The sequence below is a fragment of the Populus alba genome, chromosome 4 (genome assembly GCF_005239225.2).
Source record: "Populus alba chromosome 4, ASM523922v2, whole genome shotgun sequence".
In the NCBI taxonomy this organism is placed as follows: Eukaryota; Viridiplantae; Streptophyta; class Magnoliopsida; order Malpighiales; family Salicaceae; genus Populus; species Populus alba.
In genome coordinates this window covers 22,696,086-22,718,897 of record NC_133287.1, presented here as the reverse complement: position 1 = coordinate 22,718,897, position 22,812 = coordinate 22,696,086, and the positions used below count along the sequence as shown (strand labels likewise).

General features: G+C 35.8%; 4 protein-coding genes and 2 non-coding genes across 7 annotated transcripts; 3 read left to right on the top strand and 3 right to left on the bottom strand.

The window, feature by feature from the left end:
- Window positions 1-772: 772 nt before the first annotated feature.
- On the top strand, window positions 773-6,575 carry LOC118031153 (leucine-rich repeat receptor protein kinase HPCA1). Of its 2 annotated transcripts, none has more exons than XM_073408874.1 (19): window positions 773-1,010; window positions 1,329-1,443; window positions 1,542-1,613; window positions 1,867-1,941; window positions 2,023-2,094; window positions 2,187-2,348; window positions 2,443-2,517; window positions 2,732-2,803; window positions 2,872-2,943; window positions 3,061-3,129; window positions 3,219-3,293; window positions 3,600-3,671; window positions 3,786-3,926; window positions 4,049-4,503; window positions 4,607-4,768; window positions 4,864-4,997; window positions 5,173-5,392; window positions 5,539-5,774; window positions 5,907-6,575. In XM_073408874.1, exons 1-19 carry the CDS (start codon window positions 938-940, stop codon window positions 6,282-6,284), a joined length of 2,730 nt encoding a protein of 909 aa, XP_073264975.1. In that variant the 5' UTR covers window positions 773-937; the 3' UTR covers window positions 6,285-6,575. The 2 variants fall into 2 exon arrangements, with proteins under 2 accessions (XP_073264975.1, XP_034891378.1); XM_035035487.2 differs by having other exon boundaries at window positions 774-1,010; window positions 4,610-4,768.
- A 93-nt stretch (window positions 6,576-6,668) lies between these two features.
- LOC118031154 (probable methyltransferase At1g29790) lies at window positions 6,669-8,478 on the bottom strand. Its single transcript, XM_035035489.2, has one exon. The coding sequence runs from the start codon at window positions 8,246-8,248 to the stop codon at window positions 6,896-6,898; it is 1,353 nt and encodes a 450-aa protein (XP_034891380.1). The 5' UTR covers window positions 8,249-8,478; the 3' UTR covers window positions 6,669-6,895.
- A 1,242-nt stretch (window positions 8,479-9,720) lies between these two features.
- Window positions 9,721-9,792, top strand: TRNAW-CCA (transfer RNA tryptophan (anticodon CCA)). Its single transcript has one exon. It is a non-coding gene; the product is annotated as a tRNA-Trp (tRNA).
- A 3,963-nt stretch (window positions 9,793-13,755) lies between these two features.
- On the top strand, window positions 13,756-13,827 carry TRNAW-CCA (transfer RNA tryptophan (anticodon CCA)). The gene has a single exon. It is a non-coding gene; the product is annotated as a tRNA-Trp (tRNA).
- A 1,243-nt stretch (window positions 13,828-15,070) lies between these two features.
- LOC118031163 (uncharacterized) lies at window positions 15,071-17,343 on the bottom strand. Its single transcript, XM_035035496.2, has 5 exons — window positions 16,972-17,343; window positions 16,600-16,861; window positions 16,035-16,193; window positions 15,796-15,942; window positions 15,071-15,433 (listed from the first exon to the last, which is right to left on the bottom strand). The coding sequence occupies exons 1-5, from the start codon at window positions 17,007-17,009 to the stop codon at window positions 15,314-15,316; spliced, it is 726 nt and encodes a 241-aa protein (XP_034891387.1). The 5' UTR covers window positions 17,010-17,343; the 3' UTR covers window positions 15,071-15,313.
- A 683-nt stretch (window positions 17,344-18,026) lies between these two features.
- On the bottom strand, window positions 18,027-22,391 carry LOC118031155 (cinnamoyl-CoA reductase 1). Its single transcript, XM_035035490.2, has 3 exons — window positions 21,380-22,391; window positions 20,918-21,267; window positions 18,027-18,288 (listed from the first exon to the last, which is right to left on the bottom strand). The coding sequence occupies exons 1-3, from the start codon at window positions 21,857-21,859 to the stop codon at window positions 18,126-18,128; spliced, it is 993 nt and encodes a 330-aa protein (XP_034891381.1). The 5' UTR covers window positions 21,860-22,391; the 3' UTR covers window positions 18,027-18,125.
- Between the last annotated feature and the right edge of the window lie 421 nt (window positions 22,392-22,812).

The window sequence follows — 22,812 nt, the reverse complement described above, 5'->3', positions numbered from 1 at the left end:
CTTTCTACTTGTCTAATTAGTAGACTTGGTCAAGCAAATCAGCACGGGACTGATGCAAGCGTTCTTTCCACGAGTGAGTTGGAATACTTTGTGGAGTTTTCTTTAGCTCATATCTCTTGACAGACCACAATTTATTTCTGTCAATTTAAATGACTAGCTAGCAAACAACTATTCATTTCCCTTCTTTTACGGTTTCTCTCTTCTTAATTAAGAAGAAAATTATTTGAGATTAATGAACTTTATTTAATATCCGTATGAGAAATAGAATCAGAGCTATTTATTGTTGCTTGCATTAGATGGTTAGTTTTTAGAAGAAACTCGACTTTTCACACAGCTGAACTAGACAGGAAGAAAGGAAGAAGAAAGAGAGATATAATTTCGCTGAAAAGGGTACTCTCAAACAATTAGATTCTTTAATTATTCGAGTTTTATTGCTTAATATTATTTTTTTCTAATATATTTTTTCCTTCGAGAAGCTCACAACTCCTTAAATAGGTTAATAATGGACTTTTACAAAGTTGAAAAATCAAAGAGCATCTTTTGAGCGTAATTTGAACGACTACTTGTAGAAAAAATTATGAGCTTTTCTGCTCGACTAGTTGTTCGGTGTGATTTTATCTCTTCTTGGATTTAATTATGTCCTCTTCATAAATATTCCATTTGGTGGGTTCTTCTATTCACTGTAAAATTGAAAATGACTTGAGATGGGAGGTCAATTGTCTTTGTATTTAGTATGTGATTCATACGAACAAAAGTGTCCCGATCATGTCCTTCCACGATAGAAATTTTGAGACAGGTAAAAGATGGGGATATGTAAAGATCTTCCATCCATGTTTTATCATATTAAAAGTTGTACTTCTCGATATCATTTCTGCTATTAAAGGGTTTTGGAGTTATGCAACATTCATAACAAAGAGCTTTGCAATTTTGTCGAGAAATGTGTCCCAAAGTTCTCACGTTTTTGCTGGTTGCTTCCTTTCAGATTTATACACAGACCTATGGTGATGATTGTAAGTTCAATAAATTAATATTCCCCATTTACTGCAAAGAGTTTTTGAACCATGTCTCATGCAGGATATATAGCTTTTTATGCTAATCAGAATCAAGTGCTTAAGGGTGTTCTTAACTTTATAGATGAACTGCAGAATGAATATTCTGAATTGCCTGCACTTGGGCCAAAAATCACTCATTAAAGTTCCTGGCTAGATTAGATTTAGTAGAGATCTTTGCTAGCTTTAATGGATCCTCCATACTCCATGTAACTAGATGATTCTGACGGTGATTGAATCATGGAAATTTTTTATTGATCTGCCCCATTCCTGATGCAGTTACTGTAATGAGTACTCTCAAGGATGCCTGGGAAAACACACCACGTAACTGGGTGGGTGCAGATCCCTGTGGATGGGAAGGCATTTCATGTAACAATTCACGTGTGACTTCGATGTAAGTTATTGGCAGTTGTTCAGCTTCTAACGTTAATTAAGCCTCGTACCTTCTTCCTTCTCCAAGTTTCGAGATTAGCTGACTATTTTCAACTGCAGAACGTTGGCAGCTGTGGGATTGATGGGTGAGCTGTCTGGAGACATCTCCTCCTTATCAGAATTGGAGTTTCTGTAAGTCTTGAGTTTTCACTTCACATAATAAATGATCCCAACTTACAAGTAGTCATAGCCTCAGATGTAGCGCTGCGATACTCTTTGGCTTTCCAGATGTCTGGACTGGGCTGCTCTAGCATCCGGATCTCAAGGCACATATTGAGAAAATGCCCCATTCCCTGAGCTCCTTTCATCCTTTTTCTTGATATATGAACATAGTGATTGTTTTCCATTTAAGGATTCCTTGCTGATTATCAGTGTCTGGTTATAGGGATCTATCGTACAACACGGGTTTGAGCGGTACACTTCCGGCATCAATTGTGAATTTGAAGAAGCTAAAATACTTGTAAGGGAATAATATAATGTTAGTATTAACTGAGACCAGTCCTCTAATTAACTGACAGAATTTTCTTTTCTTCCCTTATAGAAAGTTGGTTGGTTGTAGTTTCTATGGCCCTATCCCTGAGTTGATAGGGTCTCTTCAGCTGCTGGAGTCTCTGTAAGTGTTTTACTGTTTTCTTGTGGACTAAACATGTTCTCTACTGGCAACCTTTACTGTTTTCTGAAACTCTCTATTGCTATTTCCCGCAGAGACCTGAATTCTAATAGATTCATTGGATCAATTCCACATTCAATTGGAAACCTTTCGAAACTCTTTTTGCTGGATCTATCTTATAATCTGCTCGATGGAGCCATCCCTGTCTCCAGTGGAACTACATCTGGTCTTGATATGCTAGTTAATACAAAACACTTGTATGTAAAATTTCCTTGTATTTGTCCAGCTGATTTGTGCTCTCTTGCTTCGGCTTTATTGACATCTGTTTATGCTGGTCTGAAAATTATTCAGTCATCTAGGACGGAATCGGCTCTCAGGCACCATCCCGAATGAGCTTTTCAGATCAGACATGACTCTCATTCATGTGTAAGTTTTGTATATGCGTTGGATGTTGAAGTCAAACTACTTAACCAGTGGAATACAACAATTGGATTCATTTTATTCATAGTGAGAACAGGGGAGAAAAGAGGAAGTGGGATTTTAATTTAATTTAAAAGAAAACAATATTTCTTTTTAATTTAATATGCTTCTTTAAAAGGTTTACAATTCTATATACATCATATACATTACTTTTGTGCAGGCTTTTGCATGACAATAATCTCACGGGAAGCATTCCTTCTACCCTTGGACTTGTGCACACTTTGGAGGCTGTGTAAGCATCTACATGACAAACTGAAGTGATTAATCTAGTTTGTATTGAATGTCTTATCTTTGTTGCAGACGTTTTGAAGGGAACTCATTAACTGGACCTGTCCCTTCAAACCTCAACAATCTTACAAATGTGGCGACGTTGTAAGTATACAGAAAACGACATTGCCAGTAAAGATATCACAATGGTTTGGCTAGTTTGTTATGTCTTTTGTGCGGATTTTCACTCTGTTAAGAGTGCTTTTTGCTGATAAATTTCAGGATTTTGTCCAACAATAAATTTACTGGACCTGTTCCTAATCTCACTGGCATGGCTTATCTCAGCTACTTGTAAGATTTCCATTCTGTTAGGTATCTCAGTATGAAATACAATTCGACTTTTCTCCAAATTCCTACTTTGACCAAAATCTTTTCTCCAGGGACCTGAGCAATAATATTTTTGACGCTTCAGATTTTCCGTTGTCATTCTCAAACTTACAGGCTTTGAAAACACTGTATGTCTCCCATACTCCCTCCTTTTCTCTCTGTCATCATACACACTCGACCAACTCAATGAAGCCTTGACTGTTTTCTTTCCACCATCCCACTTTGCAATTAGCCCTTAATATTTTGCTCAGGCATTATAATTGTCTCCATGTATACAGTAAGTGTTAATGAAGCAGTCATTGTTTTTTTGACAGAGACATTTTTGTCCATGGAACCTCTTATTTACTATGCATTCCTGTGTATAAAAGTTTACAATTTATGATTTTTCACGCTGTCAACATAGTGAAGCCTTCTTCTCTTCCTGTGAATAACAGAATGATGGAAAACACTGGACTTGAAGGTCAGATTCCTCCTACCCTCTTCGATCTTCCTGGTTTACAGACTTTGTGAGCATCCTTCCCCTTGTTTCTTAAGTACCGTAGCAGTCAACTTCATGGATATTGATAGATTCTTTCATCTCATGGAAACTGATGGATATCTAAATTCACAAATGCTTACAGGATTCTAAGGAACAACCAGCTCAATGGCACATTGGATATTGCAACAAGCTCTAGCAGCCAACTGAAAGTCATTGATATGCGAAACAATCGCATTTTATTCTATTCAGAAACACCAGAACGGAGGAATAACGTGGATGTATTGTAAGCGGCATTCTTCTTCTTCTTATTGTGGAGATGTGAAAAGTTAGTAGTGTGAAAAGTTAAATCCTGAGGAGATGTGCTATACTACTTGCCTGCGTAAGAGTGTTTTATGTGTTTTGCAGACTTGTGGGTAACCCTGTTTGTAAGCGTACAGAAGCAACAGAACATTACTGCACAGTTCATCAAGGCATTTCTTCATTTCTCCTCCCATGCATTTCAGATCAGATTTCCAGTCCCAGCAGCAGATTCTCTTATCCGTACACAGGAGTACTGTTCTTCAGACCTCCATTTTTAGAGTCAACAAACTCAAATTATTATCTTCATCTGGTAGAAGAGTCTCTGATGCATTCCTTGAAGAACTCTAACCTTTCTGTGGATTCAGTTTATGTAAATTGTCCGACAAATGATTCGTTGGGGTATCTTAAATTGAACGTATCTGTGTTTCCTTCGGGCCAAAATCATTTTAACACAACTACGATTTCTGGAATTGGATTTGTGCTAAACCTTCAGACTATTGAAAATCCAGGCATCTTTGGACCTTCATATTTTAAGGGTGCTGCATATCCATACTTCGATGGTAATTTCAATTTCATGCACAAGTGGAAAATTATTTGCCTACATCGATCTTTCTTTCTTTCTTATGATGACTCATCCCTCTCCCTCCCTCCCTCTTTTTCAAGCAGGAAAACCCGCGGTATCAAACAAGTTACCAATCATTGGAGGTATCGTTGGGGCTGCGGCTGGAGGAGCCTCTTTCCTGCTACTATTGCTTCTTGCAGGGGTATATGCTTATCGTCTGAAAAAAGGAAGAGAAAGAGCAAGTAAACATAAGAATCATTTTGGTACTTTAAGGTTCTAGTTTTTAGACCTGATACTTTCCCGTTCATTATCGAAAATTGCGGGTTTATTTCTTTTTCTTTATTTTGCCAAATTGCAGCATACTTGGATTTAAAGAACAGTGACAGAGTTCCTCAGTTGAAGGGAGCCAGATGCTTCTCTTTCGATGAGATTATGAAGAGCACCAATAATTTCTCGGAAGCCAATCATATTGGTTCAGGGGGTTACGGAATGGCAAGTCTCTCCCTCTTTTCCTGTCCTGCCTTGGTGGTTTCATTTGCATAAACAATGATTGTGGGTGTTGCTGGTTGCAATTTTCCTTCAAACTATCTAACTTCTGAGCTGGCATGGAATACCAAACCTTAAGAATGAGCATTTGAAAGTAACCTTTCAACATTTTTGTGTACAGGTTTATAGAGGGATGCTTCCTACTGGACAACTGATTGCCATCAAACGATGTCGACAAGGATCGGTGCAAGGTGGGCATGAATTCAACGCAGAGATAGAAGTTTTATCAAGAGTTCATCATAAAAATGTTGTAAACCTTGTTGGGTTTCGCTTTGAGAGAGGTGAACAGATGCTAATTTATGAGTTTGTTCGCAATGGTAGTCTCAGGGACAGCCTATCAGGTATTGCACATGGAACCTTTCAATATTCTTACAAGCATTGAGTTTTCCATGACAACCCTTTGGTGCCTTTGTTCCGAACATAAGTAAACGCATTCTATAGTTGTAGTAAGTCTATACAATTATATATCCTCTTCTCATGTTAGCAGGTTCGAGCGGGATCTGGCTGGATTGGAGGAGGAGACTTAAAGTGGCTCTTGGTGCTGCAAGAGGTCTTGCCTACTTGCACGAGCTTGTCAACCCTCGTATTATCCACAGGGACGTAAAATCAGCTAACATATTACTGGATGAATGCTTAAATGCTAAAGTTGCTGATTTTGGTCTTTCCAAGCCTATGGACAATAGTGAGCTTATTCTTGCTAGCACTCAAGTTAAAGGGACAATGGTCAGTACCTCCAAAACTTGAAGAATTTAAGACTATCTAGTTTCATTATATGCAGGCCGCTTGCTGGTCTATGATTAAAGCCAATATATATCAAGGGTTACAATTGACAAGATTACTATATTTTCTGCTTAGGGTTATATAGATCCAGAATATCAGAAGACCCTGCTCTTGACTGAGAAGAGTGATGTCTATGGCTTTGGAGTTGTGTTGCTGGAACTTGTAAGTGGAAGAAAGCCTATAGAGCGAGGGAAGTACCTTGTAGCGGAGGTAAGTAGCTCATTGGATAGAAAAGAAGATCTATATAATCTTCATGAACTTCTTGACCCAAGCATTGGTTTAGACACGAAGCCGAGAGGTCTAGATAAGATGGTGGATCTGGCAATGAAATGTGTACAAGAGAAAGGAAGAGACAGGCCAACAATGGGTGAAGTGGTGAAAGAGGTTGAGAATATCTTGCATCTTGCTGGTTTAAACCCCAATGCTGAAGCAGAATCCACTTCAGAGTTTTGAGGAAGCAAGCCAGGACGAGTTTCCACCATCCTTGAAGGAAGAAGAGCTTTCATTATCTTGAGTCTAGAACCATGATGAGCATTGTTTAGATGGGAAAGCTGAGAAGTTGCTTCAGTACTGGGTGTTACAATATTTTTTTGCGTTGTTTGCCGCGTGTGGTGCATCAGATTTCTAAGAGTCAACTACTTGTGAATATATAGTTATCAAAACATTTGTATTCTGGGTGAAAAAATCCTGTGTGCTCTTACATTAATTATGATAGAAATTGGACTTGTGCCAGTTGAACTTATTGATCTATTTCTCTTCAATCGACATCTTGAATCAAAAGAATGTAAAATGATGAGCATTTTCTGTGTCCAATCTTTTAAGTTGTGAATGTTATAATTATTGTTATCATGACCCTTCATTGAGTTTATTACAGGTCAAAACCCTTAAAAATCATGAACATCATAGCTGTGGGGAAACATCTAAAATATTTCATTTAGACAACCTTATTTATACTAATCATAGGTCTAAACTGAATAAAAAAAATAAAATTTGTAAACTAAATACTTCCTAAACTGCATGCATGTGCATTGCATTGATTTGATGATGGAGTTAAAAATTGTTGCTCAGGTCATTGGTTTCTTCAACAGGGCAGAGAAATACCACTCGTTTTTGTCAATCCCTCGATCAAGCTTCACGCCAGCGTTCCACCTTAGGTTCCTGAACCCAACACGATCCAACATTGGAACGTATGTTTGATTCAGCTGCGATCCCAGGCAGAAGAAGCGATCAAGCCAGAAGAGTCCCCCTGGCCTCAACACTCTGTATATATCATAGAGTGTGAATTCCAACATCGCATCTGGAATCCAGTTGCTCAGAACATGCATCGAATGAACAATGTCAAGAGTGCTGTCAAAGAATGGAAGCCTCTGAGAAACACTGACATGGATAGAGATCAACCCCCTCGACGCAATAAAGCTGTTGAATGGACCGTCCAAATTCATGGAGCTGGTGATGATGGTTACATTTCTTTCCTTCATTCTTGCCGCAAATGTGCCGCTCCCGCCTCCTATGTCAAATCCAATGCGGATGGTCCCCTGAGGCCTTGTTTTGAGGACTTCATCGATGCCATAATCAAGCCCCCCATTGTCGAGAAGCCATCTACTCTTCTCCCTGCCCTCCAAGTCGAAGCAGTCCTTGCAGTCGAAGTAACCAGGTGCCTTTCTGCGTTCAATGAGGCACTTGTAGCTTTTGCAAGTATATGGATCCCAAATAATGCTGGTGTCTGGTGGTGTAGTCCAAAGACTCTTTGGAAATGGTGTTGGCTCCACATAGTTGGCAGGGGACTTTGGATGGCATCTACGGCGAGGGAGAGGCTCACACCCCTTAAGCATCAACCTCTGAGCAAACACGTCATCCACCGGACATTCCCCTCCAACTTCATAGGTCATGTACTGTGCTAATTCCTCATGATACCTTAAGCACGCTCCACCTACTGGCGGATAAACCTCGTCGGATCCCATCCTTGGTGAGTACCCTAGTGGGAGTTTGTGAGGGCCTACCACTAGCATAACTTCATCAGACATAGCAACACTCGATAGTTTCATGGGATCGCTTCCTTTCTCTTTCTCAGCCAATCCCTCATGTCTGCTGCGTAGCTCTGTGAGAAGAGCTTCAACAAGCAAGGTGGTAGAGTTGAGCTTTTTGTGGAACTCAGCAATTAGAGAATGACTGACGGCGAGTTGCTCTTTAGTAGCGCTAAGCTCATCCAACAGAGCAGTGGGGTCCCCGAGAGGGAGAGAGATGTGATTCTTTGAGCCCAATGGAGATGGTTTCCAGTTAAAAGAAGGGCTGGTGAAGATGTACATGGTGAGAAGGTTGGTTAGGATTACAAGCACAAACATCTTGAGCTTGTACTTGGTATGGAGCTGCTGTTGATGGACATGCTTTTTAGGGTAATCTTCAACACCATTTACCATCTTTCTTTCTTTCTCTCCTTCCTTCTCAAATGAGAAAAGACTAATGTTGACACTAGTTAAATGGCAGAGGCAGAGTAAATGCAGGGCACAGAAAGCGGAGAAGTCACATGTTCTAGATCAAGTTTGGACATTGTAGCACGCCGCTTTGGACGTTCCAAGACTCTTTTCCACAAAATTAATTCAATTTCTGCACCCTGCCCTCGCTCTCCGGATCTTGGCTCAGCATCGGATTCCTTGACTGTGGCCTCTACTCATGCATTGTCCTACACATTTACCACGTAGCTCTCTCCTTTTTATGCAATTTAATTAGGCATTGCACCGCCATCACCATTGCTATAGCAAACACATGGGGGTGACGGTGGTGATTGAGATGATAGTGTGTTTGTTTTTAAAATTATTTTTTATTTAAAAATATATTAAAATAACATATTTTTAATATATTTAGAAATAATATATTTAAAAACATAATTTGAAACGCAATTTTAAACATTGTGAGCATTTAATGATTTTTGTTTTTTTTTTCAAATCATCATTTAACTTTATTTTAACAATAGCTCACATGATTAGTTTTAGTAAAATATCAATCGTTTTGTTCTCATGATGCAACAATTTCATCATACTAGCTAAATTACAAAATATTATTATTTAAGGAATCGATTCAATCAATTTATAAATTGTTGAAAGTAATTAAATTAAAGTGTAAGATTGAATGAGAATAAATGGGATTGCATTATATATTTATATAAAAGTAGGTAAAAAAAAAAAAACTACCCGTTTGAGCCATTTTTAGAAATAATCTGGTTTTTGTACATGAACATCTCATGTATAACGCCGGTACGTTGCCGCCGGTGTTCTAGGTTGGCATGGCTATCAGTAAAGGAGGAGGGATTATATAGCGTGTTAAGATTACCAAGGACCAGGAAGCTGATCCTCAATAATGGTGCCATTGTTGTTATCCTTTCATGCTCTTTTGTTGTCTTTTTTTTTTTTTTTTTTTGCTTGAAACAGACTGATGCAGGGGACTCTGCTTCATCTGCAGTTCATGGATTGAAACACCTTTTCTTCCTGAATGCATGATGTCAATGTAGTGATTATTTGCAGGATATGGATTTGGATCAGAAAGCAGACAATCCATGCTTGGTCTTCTATGCGATCCACTAGTGATTGATTCCATAGCTAACTATTTAAAGCTGTCAGATTCTCAGACCATTTGAGGCTGCTATGGACAACAAGGTGCCTCAAATGGTATCAACTCCACTTGATCCCCAGCTATGGCTACAGTCACAAGCTAGTTGCCAGCAATACTTGTGATCGGGCCTGCAGCCATCATCAACTGAGCTATGCTCAAAAACATCCCTGGTCTTGCCGCCACAGCAACTTATGGGCAAACTACTTTGCCATCTAAACCAGCTATAGCTGTAGCTGGAATTTAAATGTGTATGTAAAATTGTTTTGTGTAAATATGAACAGGTGGATCTGTGGCGCAATGGTAGCGCGTCTGACTCCAGATCAGAAGGTTGCGTGTTCGATTCACGTCAGGTTCATTTTCCACAGAAATTAAATTTTTTGCTGAATCTTCATAATTTGATGGTGTTTAAAGCACATTAAACCAAGCACGGCTCCACGGTAATCAAACCAGGTAGATCCTAGGCTTAAGATAGATTTTAAATTAAACTAGGTATTTTTTTAAGTCCGGTTTAAATTTTAAATTAAATTAGATAAAAATTAATTTAATATAAACTGAGAAGATTAATTCACGATCTAGATCCAGTTAAAGTATTATTTAAATTCTTATTAAAATTATTAAAAAATTAAAATATTATTATTTGAAATTGACTTAGATTAAATCATTTAATAAATAATCTAAATTTTAGATCAATTTACTAATTAGGCTTAATAATTTTGGTTTGAAGAGGGTTATTATACTTTATATAGCAATAATGTCATTCTCTTCCTTTTATTTTTTCTTTATTGAATTTTATAATAAAGAGGTAAGTAACCAAATCAAATCAATATTGAATCTAATTTTTATCTTATTATATTAAACTTTGTGATTTTGTTAGTCTTGGCAAGTGCCCTTCAAAATAAGATTAGAGTGAGAAAAAAAAATTATTTTCTATCAAAATTTTAACAGAATTTCCTCTAATATTTCAATATAAAGTTATTGACATCAAACACAAAATCACTATTCAATCATCCTCGACACAATCATTTTAAACTATCATTCTATTCAACAATTTAAGATTTTAAATTTTTTTTACAATCCAAAGATCTTATCAATATTCTCCATATTCACAAAAACAATTAATTAAGTGTAAGTGTGTGTATACACAAATACATAAAAAATCAATGAGTTAATAAAATACATACATTATAGTTTAAAGGAATAAAACATGCTAGAATACCTAACATACTATATAAGCTTTTCTAAGTTAATTACAATGCCTTAGTTTCTAAATTTTTTATTACAGCAAAAATTAATTTCTCTCAAATATTTACACATACCAACAAAAACTATGTCATAAACAAAAGATCTTCTAAAATTAACTAACATCCTCCTTGTTGTTTAGATAAACCTAAAAAATTGTTTGATACAAAAGATCATTACATTACATAATAAAATATAATCTCATGTAATTTTTTACCCCTCCTATAACAAAACATAACTTCATGTAATTGAAGGTTATACCTTACACCAAAATTTTCAATTCTAATTCCCACATTCAATCTACCACTTCAAACTAGGCATTTATCTTATAATCAAGACCGAACCCTTAACTAAGATAATAAATTACATAGCCTAAAATAGCACTGATCCTTGACTAGAACTACCAATTCACACTGCTCAAAAACAGGATGTTAGTTTCTACACCTGGATAACTAGCTCACGCTGCCCAAAACCAAGTGCTAGTCTATACACCAGGACAACTAGCTCACATTATCCAAAACTTGGCGTTAGTTCCTAAACCAAGACAACTAACTATCACTTGATATAAAATTACAAAATTCACAATTTAAAATAACTAATAATAAATGGTTTCAAATTCTAATAATAAAAAAATTGAACTAATATAGGATGCTTATGACCTACCTGAATTTTGCATTCGACTACCAATCTCCTGCTGTTAAAGAGTATTTGTGGCCTCACTTATACCAACAGGTATATCATATTATTATTATTATTATTATTAAATCATACACTTACAATTTATTACTCCAATATTACTTATTGATATGATAAAAATGTATCAATTAATTCAATTCAATAATTCATTTCGATAATCTTTATAGAAAAAGTCAACATATTAATTAATTCAATCCAATAATTCATCTTGAAAATTCTTATCAACATAATAAATCAACATATCAATTGATTCAATTCAATAATTTATTCTGATAATCCTCATTGGTAAAATAAATCAACATATCAATTAATTCAATTCAATAATTCATTTTGATAATCTTTACCGGTAAAATAAACCAACACATCAATTAATTCAACCCAATAAATCATTTTGATAAACCTTATCGGTAAAATAAATCAACACATCAATTAATTCATTTCAAACACACTCATAACACCTCTCAAGCAATAAATTAATTTCCCCCAAACTCTCCATTTTATTTTGTTTTTGTGGCTGATACTAATCCCCTCTAATACCTATGATATTTACTTCAATTTTCTACGATAAGACATTATTTGTAACACAATTCACCTCAATTGTAATAGTTTATAACAATATAATATTTTTCCCAAATTACTCTTCAAAAACCCTAACTAGAAAAATTCAATTTCATACATAAAATTAAAATTTATTCCATAAATCTTACATCATTCGGTTTAAAATTTCTACCATCTCTTCTTGGGAATCAATTCTGTGATCAATTTCTTGGAATAAAACAACTAGTTCATTGTAATAAGTGGACGCAGATCTATCCTCTTATTTGATAAGGAAAGATTTATGATTTAATTCAAACAAACAAGTTTCATCTGAGCCATCATAGAATATCTTTGACATAACCTCCCATATTTCCTTGGTTGTGGATAGGCGAATAAATCGCTACATTAGTAACGGACTCATTGAATCAATGAGCCAACTTTTCACTTTTTGACTTTCGGTGATCCATGTTGCAAACATGGGATCTTCGAGTTCGGGATTTTTTTGCTTCGTTAGTGAGATATCCGATTTTGTTACGAGCACCAATACACATCTCCATTAGTTGAGATCATAATGGATAATTGTTTTCATCTAATATGATGCTGGTAGGGAATGCAAAATTGTCTTGGTAAATAATAATGGATGATGCTTGGCTATGTTGTGGAACGGGAACAATGGAGTTGAGATTCATCATATAGTAGGGGATTTGTGTGAGATTCGTGTTTGATTAATTTAGCTCTAATACCATGTAGAAAATAATGGTGTCTACAAGCTGAATTTTTCATTAGTATTCTTCTCCTTGTAGGAGAAAATATATAGGCAGAGCCTTGAATAGATAGTGCTCTGAATAAGTAACAACCCTATTATAAGGAAGTGTAATAATTTTGTACAGGATTTGATATGACTCTTATAATTGATCAGATTCACATAATTACTATCTATACAAGATTTGATCTGAATAGACAATAATCAGATTGTAAAATAATATTTGATCTAGTTCCTATAATTAATCAGATTATAGAATCGCAACTCATCATGTCAATAGTGGTAATACTCGAAAAGTATCTATCTCAGTTTTTCATAGTAATTAAATATGAAACATATCATGAATCTTGGTCAAGTGGTAGGGTAAAATCAACTTGTATGCTGTAGACCTAACTCTCTTCTTGGTTTCATAGGGTTCGATATATCTCGGCATCAACTTTCCTTTCGTCCCGAATTGCAACATATGTTTCCACGGAGCAACCTTTAAATACACTTTGTCCCCTACTTCGAGTTACAGAGGTTGTCTTCTTTGATCTACATAACTCTTTTGGCTTATGTTATATTGCTTTCATTCTATCATTTATGATTCTCACCTTTTCTGAGGTGAGTTGTACCAATTCAAGTCTAATTAATTTCATACATCCAAACTCCTCCAAGCACGCAGGAATTCAATATTTTGGGCCGTATAAAGCCTCATAAAAAGCCATCTCGATTGTAGACTGATAACTATTATTATAAGTAAATTCAACTAGCAGCAACTGATCCTCCCAGTTAACTCAAAACTCAAGTATACATGTCCTTAATAGATCTTATGAGGTTTGAATTGTTCTTTTAAATTATCCATTAATTAGTTTGGAGGTAAACAACAGTGGTCAGATTCATGCTAGGTCTTGTTTACGATCCACTTGCCATAGATCCATAAAGCTGTCAGATTCTCGGGGCTTACCCAAGTCATCCTCACATCAACTGTGGGAAACTTATGGGCAAACTACTTTGCCATCTCAACCAGATGGCGCAACCAGCTATAGCCGTAGCTGGAATTATAATCTATATGTAAAATGTGTTGAGCAGGTATGCACAAGTGGATCTGTGGCGCAATGGTAGCGCGTCTGACTCCAGATCAGAAGGTTGCGTGTTCGATTCACGTCAGGTTCATTTTCCACAGAAATCAAATTTTTTGCTGAATCTTCGTAATTTGATGGTGTTTAAAGCACATTAAACCAAGCACGGCTCCACGCTAATCCGACCCTTGCCTTAAAATATATTTTAAATTAAACTAGGCTATCCGATCCTTACTGATTTAGTATTAATTAGTTGATCTAAAAAAAGTCAAATTAGGGTTCATAACCACGTTTGGGAGACTAGATTGGATCATATTTCCAGATTTATTTTTGCTATTTCCAGTTTTTGTAAGAACATGGGCTCTGATTTTAATAAATCAAAGTGAGGTAGATGAGATAAAATATAAAATATAAAACATGGGCTCCACGCTAATCTCAAAGTGTCTTAATAAATCATCTCAAAACATAAAATATATTCTAGACTGGATTTATTTTTTAAATTAAATCTAATATTAATCCAGTTAAATTTAGATGATATAAAGGGTTAATTTGTAATTCAATTAACCTGATTAAATTCGGGTAAAACTAAATAAATATAAATAAAATTTTTATTTAAAATAATATTATTTTATTTTTATTTTGTTTTTAGCCTAGCTAACACATGATTAGTAAAGTGAAGTAGATGAGATGAGTATGATCCCACGATGGGATCGACGGTAACTATTTGACAAAAACTTTTTTAATAAGCTTTTTTATATTAATTTTTAATAATTTTGTTGGTACCATTTAATATATAAAAATAATAAAAGTTCATAAGTCCAACTACATGTCTATCCTTCTTTTCTCAAGAAAATATATATTACACCCTTCATTAATCATTAACATAGTAAATAAATAAATAAACAATCTTTAATTTATTTTCATTCTCTAATATATTCCTCTATCAATACTTTGGTTAAAATTAGCATCATGTGCTATTAATGGATTATACCCTTTAATTTTAGATAAAAAAAATTTATTTTTCTATGATATTTTTAATATATAACCAAGTTTACTTGGATTTGTATCCTTACGCCAAACTTATTTATTTTATATTTTATTGATTTGAAAGGGATATTTTTATTAATTTATATTAAACTTACTCACATTTCAATTTTAATGAAAATAATTACAAAAAAAGATATATATATATATATATATATATATATATATATATATAAAGAGTATAATTGAGAAATGAAGTAATCTATGATGGTCACCAGCATGCTACGGACAATTTTATGTGTTAATCGAGATTAAATCTTTATTATTATTATTGTTATTATGTTTATAAAGATACACCTATATTAATTTAGTTTATTATGAAAAAATAAACTAAAAAAAACACAAGAAGTGCCTTCTTAATGACTGGGATTTCCTCCAGGGCTTCAACTACATGTTTGCAAGTATTCTATAGAGCTGAATATTAATTGATGTATAAGAGTGTAGAAAACAGCATATCATTATTACTTTATACAATATTTCCTCTCTTCCATTGATTTTGCCACTTTTTTTGAAGGAAAGAGAAAACAATTTCGGTATCATTTGTCGCCATCAGCTGGACAACCTTGTGCTAATTTCTTGAGGTTTTCAATGATCATTACCAGCTTCGTGTTGAGCCTGTTCACAAAGCACTTGGGCAGCCATCCAGCAGGATCTAGCTGCATAAATAGTAATAAAGCAATCAAAGAAACATTTCAATATCAACTTTTGAAACTTCCCAGAGAAACAAAACAAAATTCATGTATATTGATCAAATATACTTTTTTTTTTTTTTTTTTTTTTTTTTTTTTTTTGATTCGAGGAAACTACTATCCGGAAAGCGCACTTGTGGGCCCAGATAAGTAAGTAAAACCCCGACAAGAAGTGCACGCCCTGACTCGAACTCAAGACTTGCTGTGCAGATCTCAAGACCAAATATACATTAATAGCCAGAATAAGAAGAAGATTTTTCGCGTATATTCCTGCATAATCTCGAATGTTTCATATTCCTGTATAATCGCAAAATGACATGTATAAATACCTGAACAACATAGGTGACCATACAGGAATCATCCTCAAGCTTCTCCACCACCCACCCTGACTGCAGCAGAAGTCCTCTGATAGCATTATTTTGCTTTGGATGCAATCCTGCTGCTATCTCTTTTGGCAATGAAGCTACTGCCACCACCTTTACATGTATTTTCAAAAGAAATGTGATTAAAATCTGTGAACACAGCATGAAGACTTGAAAATTGTAACAGTTGAGAGACAAATGGTTACTAGGGTTCCATCTTCCATTGTTTCCCGTCGCTCATATACTATAAACTCTCTGTTTCTAAACAAAGGTTTGGAGTTCTCCCCGAACCTCAGACGGATTATGCTGAGATTATCTTCAAGATCCTTTATGTATGTAGCTTCCACCAGGTCCTGCTCCCATTGCTACAGCTCCAACAAGTTAAATCGATATTAATGTCAATTTCATCAAAGATTATCAATCTACACACAGTAACTTAACATTTCCAACAGCTACATTTTTATGCCTAATCAGATCCAGGTGCGATCCGAAATAGGTGTCGTTCTTGCAAAAAAGTAACTGAAGAACCCATATTTTGTCAGGCAGTGAAAAAAAACACAGACAAAAGTCATCTTTTCAATGATTTGGAATGGAGTCAAACCATCTTGATAATTATGATGGTATCGTCTGAGCAATATTCACCGTTCATTCTATATTACCATTGCTAGCATTTTCCAATCATATATTCAGCTCCACAAAATCATAACATGTAAGCTGAAAAATCTAACCTGTATATGATCTTAAAGAAGGATGTCAGAGTAGATGGATTACCTTAGCAGCATCAATGGCATTGGCAACAGTGATGAATTGTTGAGGGGAGACTGATCTGAGCAGCCAACGGCTGCGAAAGGTGTGGAATGATCCAGACCTACGTTTTGATATCTCTACACCATTGTCTAGATCAGTTAGAATCTTCCATCCATCATTACCAACATTGCCAAACCTATTCGAATCGGAGGCAGACAGCAACTCTTGTATGCAGCTTTCGCTAGCAAAGTGCACGTACCTTCTCAGTGAGTCCTCGCTAATGGACCTTCATACATGCAAAACCCAAAATGAAAATTTAGAAACTAATCAGGAAACTAAAATGAATACAGCAGTGCTCGCGTCTAAGTTGATTACAAATTCAGAACCAGTAGTTACCAAGATCGGCTGCAAGGTGTTCGACCGGTACTGTTCATCGGTTCAAGAATTGTTCTTCAAGTCTTGTTTTTTCACTTCAAGTAGGAGTATATGTGTATTGGTGGGTGTATATATGCACAGAGGAAAAGAAGAGGTTTAACTTAAAGATTGGCTAGAAAGAGAGACTGAACAGAAGTGTAAAATAAAGCGAAGTGGGCCGAGGTCATTGATGCACATGGATTGCCAGAAGAAACTCCATGATTAGAACTTCACGTCTCTCTCTCTCTCTCTTCTTCCTCGAGAGAGAGAGAGAGGTGAAAGATAGATTCTTCCCTTGCAAAAAAGCAGCAAGAAGCAAGGGTGGGGCGTGCCAGGCACATGGACTGTTGGTGCCTTTTAAAATCAGCTGAAAGAAAAGACTGAAAATTAAAGCCAAGATTAATTAAAAGGTCTTAAACTCACTATATCATGATCCAACACCAAAAAGCATGGCCTGGCCTAGTTTTAGGTGACATCGACCCTACCAAGCAAACCCAATAAGCTGTGCATCATGTGCTATGACAAAGCTTAAACTTCCAACAACCTGGCCTCAAACTAGTGCTTTGTCTGCGTTTGATATTGTGATAAATTTTTGCAATTGCAGTTTAAAAAGTGGTTTTTTTTTTTTTTTTCAAGTTTTCAGTGATATCCATATAAAAAATGTTCTGCCCTTTGCGAAGTAGTGGTTATTGTACTATATATATGAATCCTATGAACCATTTGCATTACACGAAGCACTTGACATGTAACTGTCTGTTTGTTCGAAGAGATAATTTAATCCCCTGTTCTGCTATCGGAACAGAGTTTTAGGACCCATTCTACTGATCATCACATGCTTCATGGGGATTGCTTGCGTGGTGAAAGGCGAATCTTGTTTTCTTGTGGTCCAGAGAAAACGAAATGAAAACATGGTTTCTACTCATTAACTGACAGTGACTGCTGAGATTAAAGAATGAACATGGGTTTCTTGTCATCATAAGGGATGGTAATCAGATCAAGGATCACATTCAGCTGTTGTCAAACAAAGAGAAAAGGGATTACCAAAAGGAGATTATTAAATTATTAATGAAGATCTTCCTGTCTTATCAGTGACAAATCATGAAACAGTGAGCATCAATTTTAGCTCTAAAAGCAAACTAAGATTGAGACATTTCACTCCTGAGGAAACCTTTAGCTTTCAGACTTTCCACCGTTTCTCGTACAGCATCTTCAACTGGAGTGAAGAGTAGCCCCAGGTCAATTAATTTCTTGGATGCATCCTTGCAAGCTCTCAGACCTGGTTGAGTTTCCCCACTAAACCTGTAAGGGATTTGAGTTAAGAACATGCACTTAAGCAACCAAACAAAAACCTTAATTACAGGAAAAGAAAGACAACATGTAAAAATGACTGGAAGTGATGTTAAAATGGTTTAGAATTCAAATGACAACGTCAATATTCAGTTTACTGGATATATAATTCCCACTTGGTTCAGTTTGAAACAAGACAGTCAGGTTGTCCTGTTTCCTAACTGCATCTATGGCCACCTGACCTGCTCTCACTTGCCTAAGGAAACAAGGACTTGACACTCTAATAGAAAATATAAGACGAGACTGCTTATTGAGAAGCACTTTTCTTCAAACTAATCAAAGGCATCCTTCTAATAAAATTGCCAGTCAGATCGGGTTTTGACCGGATCATATTTTAAATTGCCAGTCATGATAAGAAAACCCATCTGGAGCTAGACAGATAAGATGCGGGATGAATGCAATCATTGATTTCATTTATGCCATCTCGGCACTCAGATATGCCCTTAAACTTCATCTTTCAAAAGCAGTAGGCCTTGAGAAAAACAAACACAGTTCTACGTTCAATAAGGTATTAAATTATTTTCACCAGCATACACATTTAGCTCCAACAGCCACCCAATTTGTGAAAATATGTATTATACATACGAAGCTTCAAGGGGGATTCAAACAAGAATATGAATCTTAAAGCTTCAACAAGGTCATTTAGAGAGCACCCAATACAGTGCAAAATACGCGCAAAAACACCATCAGTTGACATACGTGTTAGGAGGAATCTGTATTCTACAATAACCATCAAGAACCTATATAGTGGAGCATCATGTGATGGGACCAGGTTAAAGAAAGGTGGCAGATTAACTGGCAATTGACAAAAGTAATACACTGTTATGCCATGAAGAGGGGGAAGAATTCTTCCAAACCGAAAGAGAAATGGACTACAACGCAAAAAAAAAAAAAAAAGAAGAAAAGTACACCGCTGATAATATCAGAATGGCAATGGGAGAAGCTTCCAAATCTGTGCAAAAAAACAGAATAACCGGGCAATAAAATAAAATAGATGGGGGCAATATGACAAGATAAGCTTTTGAGGGAGTTTGATAATTGAGTAGCTAAAGTAAATCTCATGTCCACCAGCGCTCCACATGCAGTGTGGACCAGCCACTGCTTTCCATAAGGTCATCCCGCTACAAGGACACCAGCTAATGTACTGTTGCATTACTTTTCTAATTCTTATCTCTTTTGAATTGTCCCCTATCCTCTTTTTTTTGCCATCATCAGAAACAGAAGTCAAGTTTTCCATTCTGCCAATGGCTGCCCACTATCCTTGGAAATACAGACGGATGGTGGCAAAGTTTATCCAAGATATTGCCAGAAGACTAATTAAAGTCCCACTCGGAGAGGTGCTAAATGTTCCTTCAAAGTCTTCTCCACTAGTCATCATTACAGCTATTGCCACCACCTCCACAATCCCTCCACAAACATTTAAGAAAACGAATATACTGAAGTACAAATCTATCAAGAATCACGAAACCTTCATCATGTTGTCCAAGAGAAATTTATAGTGACATTAAAGAAAAGATTGTCAATCCCAATTCAAATCCAGTAGGAATATGGATATTATCCTGCCTACAGACCTTTTGATGGATAACGCTAATCTTTCCTCTAAACAGCTACCAGAATCTGGATTTGTTCAGCCATCAAACAGGAAATTGGGAACGGAATTTAGACAAAAACAAATGCATGTGAAGAATGGAAAAGAACATGAGCAATAATCTACCTTTTCTTTTATATAGTCTTAATTATATCCATCTATGTGAGACCTAATTTTTTTTGCCAAAATACAACCCTAAGGCCCAAACCTACTCTTAAGTTAGCCTAGATATATTTTTCTCATTTAATTCTTGTGACTGCCATGACTTTTTTATTATAAAACTAAATATTTCAGTTTTTAATCTTTAATTTTTTGGTTTAAGAATGGTGAAAATAGCAAGTATATAGTTCATTCTCATGTTACTTTTGATTATGAAAAGATTATGAAAAGATTAAAAAAGAGATTAGAATCTATAAAGATTTGAAGTTAATAAAAATTAGAGTTAAATGATTGATTTTTGGTATGTTGTTATAAATAAAGATTTGGTAATTGATTTGTTATCGGTTAAGAAATTTGTTTAAACCTTGCTAGAAAATTTGAAGATGGTGAAATTTTATTTTGGTCATTGATTTATAAAAATTATAGTTTAGTCATAGACTTTGAAAAATTATAATTTGACCCCTTAAAAAATTCTGAACAGTATTCTTACGAGGTTAAGGATAATGAATCTCATATTCATAATTGATTTATGTGATTTCCAGTTTAGTCTCTTCATTTTTTATATTTACATTTTAGTCCCTGAACTTTGAAAAAATTACAATTTGATCCTAGAGCATAAATTGAGATTCTGGACAGAATTGAGGATGAATTATAGTGAAATTTCGGTATGTGTTGTGTTTCTAATATTTACAGTTTGATCATTCAATTCTAGTAAAATTATATTTTGGTCCTTAATTTCTAAAATTTTTCGAAACCGTAATCAAAAGGGCATTCAGCAAGTGCGACTTGCAAGAAAGGAAAGCCAAGAAAGCTAGGCAGCCTACAAGTACAAACCTGTGAAGAGGAAACTCAGGGAAGAGTCTGGAAACCGTCGCAGCAAAATCACCAAACTGGTAGATGCCATTGGTGCAAAGATATCTACCAGAAGCAGTAGGGTTCTCAAATAACAAAACCTGTGCCATTGCCACATCTCTTACATGAACAGCTCCCAGCCAGTGATATTCCTGAGTGTCTCTTGATCCTTGCAACAGTTGCTGTAACACAGCACAGCTAGCGTTCAATGCAGGCTGCAAGAGAGGGCCAAGGCACGTCGCAGGATGGATTGCCACCACATCCATTCCATTCCTCCCTGCAAACTCCCATGCTGCTTTCTCTGCCAGTGTCTTTGACACCGGATACCATTTCTGCCATGATGCAATGCCCCAAGACAAGATTGTTTTGGTACAAAAATAAAAGTGATCAGTATCAAATTTACTACCGCATCATAATAGAAAACGCTAAATCTAATTAAATTACCTGGCGAGACTTGCAGTAATCAAGATCAGTCCAGGAAGACTCATCAAACACCTTCTCCCTCGGCCACGACGGATTAGGAACCAAAGCCGATATAGAGGACGTCACAACCACGCGCCTAACCTTGAACTTCTTAGCAGCCTCCAGAACATTAAGAGTCCCTTGCACCGCAGGCAACACAAGTTCCTCTTGTGGGTCCTTTGGGTCCTCTAGAGTACAGGGAGATGCAACGTGGAAAACCCCTTGGCAACCTTCCACGGCCTTACAGATGGCGTCGTGGTCAAGCACGTCGGCTTCGAAAACCTCCAGACTCACGCTAGCATCGGTGGCACCGGGGATTTCGAAGAGATGAGATGGGTCAGAGCCTGGGTATATAGAGGCGTGGATTTTGGTGTAGCCTTGGTCTAATAATGTACGAACCAGCCATGAGCCAATGAACCCGTTGGCTCCAGTCACACACACTGCTTCCTTTTGCTTGGCCATTGATTGAATCTGTGCCTGCCTTTTCCTGGATTTTGGATAGGATTAATATCTTCTTGTTTTAAAGTGTTGTGGTTGTTTTAGGAATCTACCTTTACTACGTCAGATAAGATCAAGATTGTAACAATAATATCCAATCCTTCCTTTGCTCACCTAACGAAACTAACTCTTCTTTTCGGCATTTTATCAAGCACCTTCTAGTCAATATCAAGAGACACACATCTTGTTTGTTCATGTCTTGGTTGAATCATATTATTGCTTTAAGAATATGAATCATATTATTTAGCAAGCACCTTCTAATCATATTATTTTACCAAGCACCTTCTAGTCAATGTCAAGAGACACGATCTAGTTGAATCATATTATTGCTTTAAGAATAATTAAAAAAAAAAAACAAATGATGATGACACTAATAATAATTCATGAGTGATTATTCATTAAAAACATAATGACAATATTTTCTCTAAACAATATAACGATGACAGCAGCAATAATAATTTAATAATAATAATAAATTTCTCTGCGTAAAATAGTAATAATCAAAACAAAGGAGGAAACATAAAAGAGCTGTGGGGCACATATCGGGCTTCGTAGCTTGCTTGCTAACTGGATAAATCCAGATTCCAGCAGGCTTATCTTTTAGGCCCATATAAATAATTATTTTCAGCATAAACTTGTGCACAGGTTGAACAATTCTTTCAACTTTTCTTCATAGAATGAAAAAGGAAAGTGATTATGAAAAAAAATTTATTTTTTTTTATTTTAAATTTATTTTTTTGGTGTTTTTATATTATTTTGAAGCGCTGATATTAAAAATATTTTTTTTAAAAATAAAAAATATATTATTTTGATATATTCTGAGTAAAAAACACTTTGAAAAATAATTGAAACCACACTTCCAAACACACTCTAGTTGGTGATTAATTATGAAAAAAATCTAAAAAAGTACATGAATG